This window comes from Pezoporus occidentalis, unplaced genomic scaffold (genome assembly GCF_034315485.1).
Source record: "Pezoporus occidentalis ecotype Australia unplaced genomic scaffold, CSIRO_AGI_Poc_V1 ctg110, whole genome shotgun sequence".
NCBI lineage: Eukaryota > Metazoa > Chordata > Aves > Psittaciformes > Psittacidae > Pezoporus > Pezoporus occidentalis.
This window is the reverse complement of record NW_026912887.1, coordinates 75,367-88,278: the sequence shown is the minus strand read 5'-3', so window position 1 is coordinate 88,278 and position 12,912 is coordinate 75,367. Positions and strand designations below refer to the sequence as shown.

General features: G+C 46.8%; 1 protein-coding gene across 3 annotated transcripts in view; it reads right to left on the bottom strand.

The window, feature by feature from the left end:
- The window catches only part of CALN1 (calneuron 1), a 134,517-nt gene that overhangs the window by 82,456 nt on the left and 39,149 nt on the right, over window positions 1-12,912 (bottom strand). For 2 of the 3 annotated variants that reach the window (XM_062631826.1, XM_062631835.1), the window contains exon 2: window positions 12,195-12,319. In XM_062631826.1, coding sequence (XP_062487810.1) covers window positions 12,195-12,312 — 118 coding nt within the window. In that variant the 5' untranslated portion in view covers window positions 12,313-12,319. The remainder of the gene's footprint in view (window positions 1-12,194; window positions 12,320-12,912) is intronic. The other variant, XM_062631817.1, reaches the window with a different exon arrangement.

The following is a 12,912-nucleotide window of genomic DNA, read 5'->3' as shown; positions in this document are numbered from 1 at the left end:
GCGTCAAGATGACCCAGTCATGATGCCACCAATTTTGAGGACACTGGAGGTCCTTGCCCAAACCTTCTTCTCACCCCACCACAACACCTCACCATTGACTCAGCTGGAGAAGAAACACCACAAGACAATTTGTCTCCTGAAGTGCTTTCACCTAAAACACAGATTCAGCCTCTCTGAAACACTTCCATCAGCTCGCAGCAGCTGCACAAGGTGTGTGTCCAGGCTCCTGCTGAAAGAAAATGTTTTGCTTTGACTCTTTCAATGGAAGTATGTAACTTGGCGAGCCAAAACCTACAACTTTGCCACACCTTCAGAGCAGAAATAAAGCCCCAAAAGCTCAAACTCTAAATGAAACACTTTGTTTTGGATCAGATGAGATTTTTTTTTCCCCAGCTTCTGATTCATGGAGGGAAAAAAAAAAAGCAAAACCAAAAATGCGCTGATTTGGCTCAAATTTAAATGGATCCCCCTTCTTGTTTCTTCTTTTTGGTTTTAACTGCTGGTGAACTGAAAAATACTGTATTTGCACAGCTGAGTTTGGGAAGCAATGCCTGTCCTAGGGCTCTGAACTCTCATGGCTATTGTAACCTGGGCTGCATCAAAAGCAGCATGCCCAGCAGTTTGAAGGAGGTGATCCTGCCCCTCTGCTCTGCTCTCACCTGGAGCATTGTGCGCAGTTCTGGTGTCCTCAACATAAAAAGGACATGGAACTGTTGGAACAAGTCCAGAGAAGGGCCACAAGGATGATCAGGGGCTGGAGCACCTCCCGTATGAAGACAGGCTGAGGAAGTTGGGGCTGCTCAGCCTGGAGAAGAGAAGGCTCCGTGGAGACTTCATAGCAGCCTTCCAGTATCTGAAGGGGACCTATAGGGATGCTGGGGAGGGACTTTTCCTTAGGGATTGTAGTGACAGGACAAGGGGTAATGGGTTAAAACTTAAACAGGGAAGTTTAGATTGGATAGAAGGAGGAAGTTCATTACTGTCAGGGTGGTGAGGCACTGGAATGGGTTGCCCAGGGAGGTTGTGAATGCTCCATCCCTGGTGGTGTTCAAGGCCAGGCTGGACAGAGCCTTGGGTGACATGGTTTAGTGTGAGGTGTCCCTGCCCATGGCAGGGGGGTTGGAACTGGGTGATCTTAAGGTCCTTTCCAACCCTAACTATTCTATGATTCTATGGCTAGATGCAGACTCAGTTCCTACAGCTTGTGCAACCAGGAACGTTCCCTCTGGTGCTTTTAGGGAGGGAAACCTGAGCCCATCGCACGTCCACCTCCCCGAGGGCCAAAGTGGTTTCAGCAGTATCCTCCAACTCTCTATTTCCTCATTTTCCCTTTTGCAACACTGAAATCCAATTTACAAAGCAGTGACAAGCTGCATTTAAGTACTTGTGATGGACATTTCATCCATCAGACACATTGGCAAACACAGTTTCGCATTTCAAAGGCAGAAATTACTGTGTCCCTGCAAAGCACAATTTACTCCTTATGTGCAAACACGAAGAACTGCTGAGGAAAAAAAAATGCTTCAAATCTTCTTTACCTCCAGGAAGTAAGAGCAATTACAATCAGTTACACAGCCATATTTCTTCCCCCCACCCCATCCAAACCTATTCAGAAAATCTCATGCCCTGGATGAGATTTAGTTGAAAGAAAAGTAATGAGATTTGTGTTTCCTAGCAAATTAAATAGAAATTGCCCAAAAGAATAATCCTAAAATACAAAATACTGCCTCATCCCACATGTTGCTAATAGGCTTGTGTGCTAATGGCTTATTTAGAAAGAGGGGTTTTTCTTAAATGACATGCTAATGATGTGCATTCAGGAACATCAGACATAAATATCTTTTACTACCAAGACTTCTTTTCTTGGTTGGTTTGTTTTTTTGTGTGTTTTTTATGGAATTCTTATCAAAATAAAAGAAACATTTTAAGAGACTTTGTGCTGTTCTGCAATACTGAAGATGGAAAATTCCAAATGCTATGAATTTCTGAAAGTTGGCTGCCTGCTACATCCCAGCTCCAGGAACGGGTGGGATTTAGCAATCCACCACTTATCAAATCTATTCAAATTCCAGAGGGATGTTTGGTCCTATCTACTTTTCCTTCTGTTGAATGTGAAAGCCTGGACTTTGTGTACTGGAGGACACTGAGGCTCGTGATCCCATGTCAGGACTCATTAAGAGTGTTCCTTCATGTGGTGCTCACATGAGTCCTGCCACTGGTCCCACCATCACCACACAATCCCTCTCTTTCTGTCCTGTCAGCTGGACCCAGGGTGCAACAGTCATTCAGTGTGGAGATAAACAGGAGACCAAGACAGACAGCAAGGTCCTGACTCAGCTCATCCTCCACAAAGCCACACGGTGGAAGGACCATGGTGGCCCAGACAGTCCTTGGCTGAGCCCTCTCTGCTGCACTGGGAGCACAGCCTTGCATGGAGCAGCATCACCCTGCCACTTGGGAGGTGCAAGACCTTGGGCTGACCTTAGTCTGCAAGAAACCCAGCACAGTTTTAACTCATTTCATTTGGAGAGTGAAAACTCTGAGCCAGATTGGCACCAGCCTTTGTAACTGCAGTGATTTCAGTCCTTGCACCCTCACTGCAGTGGCTGCCCTGGCACAGAAGGCTCCCAAAGCATTTTCTGAACTGCCTCTCTCTGCCTGGCACTGATGAGCTTTGCTGCATGCCCTGTGCTCCTGGACATGTCCTTGACATCAAATGTCAGAGCAGAAAGCAAAGGTGGTTGAGCTCAGGAGCATCACTGTACCTGCACAGTCCTTGCTGCAGACCTGCACAGCACCCACCTCCTCAGAGCATCACGGTCACCCTTGGAGATTTGCACTGCTTTGCTTTCACACAAGGCAGGAGCTAAGTCTGACTTCAAAGGGTTTGCACTGATCCTCTTTGATGTCGCCAAAGCCAGTCAAGCTGAAAAAGCAGCGCTCCCCCAATGGGCTCCTGCTTCATTCCCTTGTACCCGCCTGGCTGTGGCTACAGGGTCCTGTGAAAGCTGGACATGGCTCTGACTGCCAGCACATTTAGCTCTGGGAACAGCAAATACAACACTGGATGCTGCTCATCCTCTCATTTCCTCCCTGGCTCCAAACTCTGCCCTCTGCCCCCTCTACTCCCTCTCACCCAGCACCCATCCTCCCCCCTTCTGCTGCAGTACAGCCTCTCCTGCTGCCCTCTGTTCCTCTCCTCTTTTCTTCCTCTGCTCTGACTTTTTGGGAAACTACCCAGAGCAAATCCTGGGAGGTAACACTCTTACACAGCTCATTCAATAAGCCTGGCTTTTGCACCCATTTCACATCTCAGGAAGGGCTGAGATGGTCTCAGGACCCACAACTGGACAAGGAAAACTGGGGAACAGAGATTTCCAGACAGAGGAAGAAGACAGCCAGGTCTGTTTGATAAATTCCCCGCATTACTGTTGCCTACCTCCATCATTGGCATCCTGCAAAGAGGCTTCTTGCTTTGCCAAGCCACTGGCCTTACCCTCAGAAAGATAAATTCATTTTTCTTATAAGCAGGGGCAAGAGGACAGGGACCACAAGCGCTGTCAGCAGAGCAGGGCAGAGCAGGTTCATGAAGAGCAGCTGGGGGTGATGGCTGCTGCCCAGGTGCACAGCAGGCCCAGGATGCTGTTGGGTACCAGTGAACAGATGCCCAAACAGCCAAACCAAGGCAAGGAGCACTGACCTTGACTTTGCATTGCTTTGGATGGCATTTGGAAAAAAAATCCATTCAAATAAGCCAGGTGAAACCCTCTCTGCATCACTGAGTTTTTCTCCCTGCCATTTCTGCAGCAGCATTGTGCCAAGACAGTATCCTCTGTGCCAGTTTCCCCCCCATCACCAACAGGCTGTAACCAGAGGCACAGTGGCAGGGGAATGGGGAGTCAAAGCAAAGCCATTGCTCATGTGGAGCAAGATCCACAGATGATGCTTGACCCAGAGGTCCTGAAGCACCCCAAGCAGTGGTAGATATATTGCCCTCCTCCCCCTTCACAAGTATCACTGCTGCTGGGTAAACTGAGGCACACAAAGATCAGTGATACCCAGACTATCCCAGTGAAGAGCTACAAATAGATACCTGGACTCCAGCTTCTGCTTCTGTGTATCTAACCCCTGAGGCTCATTAGTTAGGGTGCAAAACTCTTTCTGAATGTTCCTCTATAGAGAGCCTCTAGATGCAATGCAAAACAGAGGCCTTTTGCAGATGTCTGCACTTTGGTGAGGTACCTGCTCCAATGCAGGCAAGGGAATCGATTCAGGTTTGCTGATGGTTTGCTATGACTTGATTAAAGCTGATGTGCTGAAATACAGAGTGAATTAATGCAGCCTGGTTGAAATTTCAGTCTCCACAAATTCGAGAGACACCTGAGAGTCCACAGCATCACAACCATGAAAAGAGCCCGCGTACAGCATGCAGAGCATCATGATAACCTCAAAATCCTTAAGTATTAAAGCATTATCACAGTAATTAAAGAAGAGACTTGCAAAGCCTGATGCTGACTAACTAACACTGTCTGTGCAACCAGATACCTGGCAGTGCTCATGAGACCCTCAGGTCCATCCTGCTCCTGCACTTTGCAACCGTTCAGGCGAGCACTCAGGTCCACTCACTCAGGTCTGTGCTGCTGGGATTCACTGACATGCTGAGCCATTCATCTCCCAACTCACTCTAACAGCAGTTTGTTCAGGCCTTTTTCAAGCCACTCATCAGCCCCAAGCCCAGAACCAATAAGGAGGTTGCAAGAAAGGAAATAAGTAGTGACCCATTCAGTGCCATGGACAGGATGTCTAAGGTCTTCCTTTGCCAGGGGAAGATGCTCTGGACAGACTGACTGCCTCCCAAACGAGCTCACTGGGAGCTGGATCAACACACAAAGGTGTGCTGGGAACTGTCCACTTGGCTGGCTGTGCAGACAGTGTACAGCATACAACCACCCCGCTGTATCCACAGCTCTCGTGTGCCTTCATCTGGAAAACAGGGGAGACAGAAGCATTTAGCCTCCTTTGTTTCCAGTCCCAGGGTGTGTGCCACATCCTTATGGATCTGGGCTGCAGTGACTCTACCCTGGCCACTCTTCCCCATGCGCAGCTAAAAGCCACTGCCAAGGAAGTACATTTCCAGAGCAGTAAGGTAAGGATGAGACCCCTGAGTCCACAAAGAAACACCCATTAGAACCGGAGTGACTTGCTAAAGCCTGGGTTTTAAGGCAAGGAATTGAAGGGACTTGTAAAATAAATGATCCAGTCTAGAAGCTTGCATAAAAAATTAAAAATCCATATTAAAATTTGTATAAACGTGTCACAGCAAGATTTAATGCCTTTTAAAGCATGTTTAGCTCTTGATCTGAATTTGCTCTGTTCCCATGGCCTGAGGCAACGCAGGCAGTGAGTTATCAGCTCCCTCCACTGAGAGCCCAAGAGCCCAGCTCACATGCGATTGGCAGCATCTGAAAGGGCTGCGAGGACCATGGGTCAGGCAGGATTCATGGCATGGCAGGGAGCACCAGGGCCTCAGCAGCACCTCTGCAGTGAGAGACAAAACCAGCAGATCTGGAAGGAGCTGGGTGAAGACACAGTCTGCATCCGTCTCCCCAAAACTATCTTCTTCCAGCTCATAGAGTCTCCTCCACTAAAACAAGCCAGAAACCCTCAAGCCTCAGACCAAGGATATCTGCATATCCACCATGAGTAAATCGCTTGCCAGCCGGTTCCTATAACTATGTCAGCATAGCTGGAGCTCAAACAATCTCTTTAATTGTTGTCCAGATGGTGTCCCTGTAATTCTAATTTGTTGGCAGCCAATCTCATTTTATTTATACTCTCTCGCTGTAAGGACTCTTTCCTCAGAGACAGTGCTGATGCCTGTTCTCGTATTTGGGGGCATTGAGTCCAGGTGACACATCTCCCTTGGCAGAGGGGGGATGAACAGAGCTTCTGTAAGCCATCCCGAAGCTGCACCCAAAACCCCATTTGTCTTCCTGGCTAATTAACCTGCCAAAGTACTGATGCCTTGTGTAGGGCTTGAGCTGTAATGCATTGGAGGGTGGAAATAATTGATGTTCTGGAGGTTTTCCCCCAATTTGATAGCTTTCTGCCACCTTCTTGCTGAGGATCTCTAGTGCTGGAGAAAACCCACTGCTCATTTTCAAGGCTTACTGGTGCCTAAGGCAATGCAGCAGCTAAAACCCTCAAGACAAGGTCCTTTCCAACCCTAACTATTCTATGATTCTACTCTCTGGTGAAGCCCAGAGGTGCCAGACCTCCCTGTGCTCAGCCTCTTTGGGTGTCCATACAGTATCTTTGCCTGTTTGGGGTAGGAAGTGCTACTACATTCAGCTTCCCAAAGCCAGGGCAGGGGAACTGAGACCATCCTAATGCACTGCAGTGGAGCAGGAGCCTTGCATCTTCTGGCTGCACCAGTCAATGCTGACAACGAAGGCTACTGCTGATGCTGGGGCAGACCATAGTGAGCTACAACTGCACATCTCTGCCCCAGTGAATCCCCTTGAACATCATGAGGGCTGAGCCAGCATGCATCCTGGGACAGGAAGCCACAGTTTCTCCATCAACAACTCCACTCCTCCACTGGCCATGCACAGCCTGGAGTAAACATGCACCTTACAATAAAACAATGCTTTGCAGAATATACTGCACCAGTTTTTAGCATTTTAAATGGTGACTGAAACTACTGAGTCCCAAGGAAACCCACACTGTAATTAAAACACATAACTGGAAAATGAGCAAGAGCTCAGCAGAACTGAGGATACAGCTGCTTTTGTCCACAAAAGATTTGCGATGCCACAGTTTTATATTCAGAGACATGAAACACTAATAAAGCCCAACATAAGACAGAAATTATTCCATTTCCAGCCATCATCACTCACAGCACAGACACTGTGGATAAACCTCTCTTTAGAAAGAACTCTGCAAAAGAGAAAATGAGCTTTGTACAGTTTCATTCACTTAATTAACACACTGCTTGCATGGACTTGGAGACCCATGCACAAATCCAGAGCACCCTGGGGTGGCTCTACCCCAGCACATGCATCAGACCTTGCTATGTCTCCTAAGAGAATATCATTGCAACTCCTTCCTCAGCAGCAGGATGCTCTTTCATCTTTGTTTGTCTTTCCCCTTTTCCAAATGTTTTTTTTTCCTTCCCATGGACAAAAAGCCGAGCAGAGCAGACTCAGCCTGTTGCTGTTACATGAGTCAGTCAAGTGACTAATGACTCTCCCCCCTGGGTTTCCCTTCTGGAGCACATTACTTCTCCAAAACACCATTTGATCTCACCTGAGACACCAAAGATAATCAGCCTGAGCTGCCGACAAGGCTCAAGCAGCTGGCTGGTGAAGCTGGAGGGAATCTGCCTGCCCCTCTGCCACCTGAGCCCAACAGCAGGAGCAAAATCTCTGCTAGCAAACAAGCGGACCTGGAGAAAAATCAACACTTGGAGAGAGATACGAGGAGCTGCACAGCAGCCCTGACTCTCCTGCGAGCAAGGGACTCTGATAACACTGGATCAGACACAATCCTTGTGGCTAACAGGGTTTCTGCTGAATAACAAGTCCCAAATGAGACTGCATGGTGACAGCATCATGGTCCCTGCCTTCCCAGGACTTACAACATCCAAGGGTCATCATATCAGACATGCACAAGAGGGTAAACACCCCTGATTTGGGCATTATTTTCAGAGGCAGGGCCAGGATGGCATAGCTGTGTTTGTGATGTGGGGCTATCTTACCTGATGTCCCCTGCAGCAGGGACCCAGCATGTCATCAGCCCTATGACTGACCACCTCACCGTGTTGCTGGGACTCCAGAACTGCCTGCAGCCCCAACACACCTTAAGCCACTTGGCATTGCCTGCATTATTGGTGTGCCAGAGACAACTATTAGTTTAAAATCCATATGGGCATCATTTAACCGTGCTCTTTGAATTACTTCAGGAGCTGTTTCCCAGTATACGCTGAAGCTGCTCATGGTTGACTTTTACACAGGAGCCCAGGGAAGAGTGACCCAGTTAAGGGCTTCTGCAGGTGACAGAGGGGGTGGTTGCTGGGAATAAGCAGGAAGGAGGAACACATCCTGCAATGTGGTGTATAATCTATAACAGGAGAAAAGTCCCCTGGGGAGGGAAGTCCACAGATTCCTGCATTGAAGTCCACTGCACCCCAAGCTCCCACAGGCAGCAGTTTTGCCCCCATTTCATATGTTCCTCTGCTGACATCTCCAGTTTAGGCAGGCAAAACGATGACATTTCCACTCTGTACCTCAACCTTAAGGACTGCACCGAACAGGCTAAGTTGATGTCTGCAACCACAAAAAAAACCCAGCTCCCAGCCTAAAAAATAAGTCTTGTAGATACCACAGACCCCACCTAGGGCAGGGGCTACGTGGTCTAAGGCACCAGATGCCAATAGCTGTCCTGCTGCCATGCAGCAACGTTTCCTCCTGCATGGGCACTGCTGATTTCAAAGGAATCTGGGTCAGGTAAGGATGTATCAGGATGTCTTTCTGGACAAATAGCTGCTGCTGTGGTTCACATTTGGGTTTTTTCTGCAAGGCACTGACTAGCACACATTTCACAGGCACTTTCTGAAAAGCCTGCTTAAAATGCATGTGCCTCCCTTCAGGTGATATTTGTCAGATTCCTACTATGGAAATGTTTTTACCTCCTGACAATACCCTTTAGATAGAGCCTATGGAGGTGGATGACTCAAGCTTGACATGATTATTTCCATCCACCATTTTTTATTAAAAATACTCTTAGCTGTTCATAATGTGAAGACAGAAGCTGGTTTTAAAAGGGATGTGGAAACCACAGAGTATGCACAAACTGTGCCACAATTTTATGCCAACCAACAATAGCTAGAAAATCTATATGTAAAACAGTTCCTCCCAGCCTTAATTTATAATCCCATGCATAGAAACCACTAAGCATATGGCAATAACATCCATCTGAGACCTTGCTGTAGTTTACGGTCCCCAAGAGACAGGTTATGGATGGCCTGCCACTTTCAACTCCGTCATTTACTTGATGTTACAAAGCTAAGTATCACCTAATATAGCTTTCTGCAAGTTAATTCCCTCTGTGACAGTGACAGCTTCTAAAAAGCCTCACGCTACTACAGAACTGCAAATAGCAAACACCACTGCTAGGAACAGACAAGCCATCAGCAGAGTGACCTGCTATCTCTCCAGCCTCTTTCCTTGCTGCCAGCATAGTATTTAAAGCGGTGTTAAAGTCGACAGATGGCTGATGCAAGTCAGAAAAGTTTTTACAGGAGGGAAAAATAACCGGTTGGAGAAGAGGCAGAGCAGCAACCTGAGCTCTCAATGGTGCATGTGCATCTGAAAACCTGCACTGCTTTCCCCAAAGCAGGCACTTGTTGGGGCCTTGAATGCAGAGGAGCATTAGAGAAAATTCCCACTGACTTCTCCAGCTTCAAATCTTCACTAATTTAATGTGTGTGACTGGAATTTCTCAATAGGCTGGAACTCCCCTGGGACAAAAATCTCATCAAAAAAGAAACCAAGGAGAATTTGGCATCTCTCTCCCAGCCTGTAAGATTAAATGCAAGTACGTTATTGGCATTGAGCTATTACAGCTTGATATAGCCACAAAGCTCCCATACACTGACATTAACTTCTCAAGAAAGAACATTTTGTTACTCATTCTGAACTGTTTTATGCTTAAAGGCATAAAGACCATTTCTGGTTTGGGTTTGGGCAGGTAACAGTTGTACTGTCACCGATTACCAGCACACCTAGGCAGTGATCATGTATTATCTACGAAACACAGTAAATAGCGACTACTGATCTAATATTACATACAATTTCCAGTGGCTAGGCTGTACTTTGGTAGCTGGCAAAGAGAAAAACATCTCCAGCTTCTTCTGCTGCTCTGGCTTTAGCAGACACAAATCAATTTGGTACCACTTGTGTGTTTACAGGTGAAAAAAAAATGGTCTGAGGTTGAGCTTTTCTCTGCTAGGCTTAGAACTGGGGCATATCTTCATGGCAAAGACATAAAGCTCTCAAAAATAGGTTTTTGTGAAGCAAAAGGCTGTCAGGGAAAAAAAAAAAGACTAAATTCTAACAAGAAGCCTGTGCTTAACAGCCAGAGAATAAATGGATGATTAGTTAAAGAGCTCTAACCATGCTCCTGAAGAACGAGGGGGATATTCTGTGAACAGAGATGAATGAACTCTGCTGCTCTCCAGTTCAATCGCACAGTTATAATGGGGCACCGACCACATTAAATGGATGCAGCACTCACATTAACAGTGACTCGGCTGCTGCCTTCTCAAAAGGCAACTCCTCTACACCACATTCATTTCATTTGCTATTAATTGAAGGAAATGATGCACAGCCTCTCGAGTACTGGTTTCTCCTTGGGGAAGGCAGGTCTGGCCATGGGGCTGTGCTCTGCTCTCTCCGACAGCTCCCACCCTGGAGGTGCCAGTGGGAAAGCGATTCCAAGAGGGCTTGTGAAGCTTGCAGACTGCCCTATGTGGCTGGCAACAGGGAGACGTGGGAAGGATGGAAATGAGACTGAGCTTCTTTCCCGTGTCCAGCCACAGACCATTTCCATGCAAACAGCAGGGGCACAAATCAAGGACAAGTTTCCCTCATGTTCTGGGATGGCCCTGACAGAGGGTTGCAGCCCCGATGCCACTTGAATCGGCCCTTGACAGTTGCCTGCAAATCTCAAAGGCAATTGCAGCAGACATACTCAAATCAGGGTAGGCACAGCAGAAAAACCCTTGTTCTCATTTGAAGTAAACTGCAAGACTTCATCCAACATTCTCCTGTCTGCGGAGCCAACCCCTGTCATCCTGAATAGGAACAGCAACTAATCTTCACCTTGTAATGTAGTTTGTCGCCTATAGGATGCACAGAAGCTAACCCAGTTCAGCTCTGCTCAAAAACATAGAACTTCAAGCAAAGCACTTGTAACCCAGTAGAAGAGCGCAGAAGATGCCTCTGCTGTTCTTGTGTTCCTGGGGTCTTAACAAAGCTGCACTGAAAGTGGTTTCTCACATTTCATCTCTCACCTGAACTGCATCTCAGCTTATACTCATTGGGAAGAAGAAAAGCAGTTACAAATACTCAGAAAACACTGTTTGTACTAAAGGTAAGTTAATGTAACACAAAAACAAATCCCAAAGCTCTGAGCTGACCAGGCTTGAAAACTAAGGTCTGCTTTATCAAAGCACAGGTGAAAAGAGGGAGGGTGAGCAGAAATGTTGTCCTTCTGTTTTGCCAAAACGCCTCCAACATGTCCTGGAAGGTTTATTTCCACCTTGCACCATTCCCTTGCTCATTTCCTCCTCCAATTCTCAATAGATATGATTATGATCATGGCTTGTACCAAATGCCCACTGGGAAGCAAACCAAGAGCTTCGATTTGTTCCATAGCTCTCAAAGACCAGCTGTCAACAGTATTAACTTTAGCTTAGAAGTGCCCCTAGTGAGCCACAAATTGCCTATGAAAGAGACCTTCCCTCCACAAACCAGACTGGAAGTCTACCTGGCCTCACATCCTGTCTGCTGGGCAGAAGGGATTAGCAGCAGCTAGCTTCCAGGGAGGAAAAGACGAGATCACACAGACAGCAGATGTGGACAACCTTCCTGATAGCCTCTGCCAGCCTGAGGTCTGTGCTCCCAGCCACTGACCTTGAAAAGGAAGTTTGAAAGCTCTTTCCAGCTTCTTAAGCCAGAAGCCACCTCTGTGCATCTTGTTATATTGAAGCACAGAGAGAAACCTTACTTTTGAAAGGCCACAAAGCAGATGAGAAGACCTGACAGGAAGACACATTCAGCTCTGCAGGTTCCCAGGAAAGGCTAAAGAGAGACACCTTTATAAAAAAAGATATTAGCCTGACTCTGACAGAGTTTTGCCCATAAAAAGCAGCCTTATTCTCTCAAAAAACTGCCTTATTCCGAGGCAGAAGGACAGAATCTGAGGCTACAATCGGTCCACAGATTTCAACATAACCATGATTAGAACCTTTTCTTTGTCCCTGATCTGCTGAGCCATCTCACTTCTGACCTGCCTTTTGCTCCTTGCTTCACAGGGAGAATACCTCTGCTTATTGCATGATGACACTACAGAGAAGGTGAAAACGAGCCTTTCCCCATTCCCAGCTCCCTTTGGAAAAGCACAAGGCTCACCATCTAGTTCCTCCACGGAGATATTTGCTAGCTGTTCACTGTCACTGCCAGCAGAGAGTGAGCGGTTCAGGTAGTTGCCTTTGTACAACAAGCCAGCTGTTACATGGTGGAATGGCATCTTCTCCCTGTGCACAAGAGAAAGGCTTATTTTAATTATTTATTATATTTAATGATTTTTATTATTATTTATTATATTTAATTATTTATCTTTATTTTATTTGAATAGTACAATAGCCTGCCTTGAAAGAATAGCTGGACCAAAGCATCCTACACCAGGGAACGCACACTGAAGTTGGGTGCACAATTGATGGATTGCAGATTTTATTTAGTGCCTCAAAGACAGGGGCTAAACAAACAAACAGAAAAGCAGCAGCTTCTTCTTTATACCAAACAAGAATTAGCCGAGATAGAACAGCAGTGCCTTAGGCCTATGAGACTCCAACACTCATACTGCAGCTTTCAGCCTAAAGATTTACTAGTTGCTAATAATTATAGAGCGCATAGGGGTCTACATTGACATGCAACTAAAAAGTCACAGGATCTAGCAGCAGGACTTTGAAAGAGTCTGGACACCAGCTCCCAGACACTGCTCTAGGGCACCTAGACCCCTAAGACAGTTCAAATCCCCCACCCAGAGCATCCTGCTGATCGAGCTGCAGGTTGCACTTCCGCTACAGATTTCAGTGGCCCTTGCTGAAAGAAGAAAATTCACATTCAA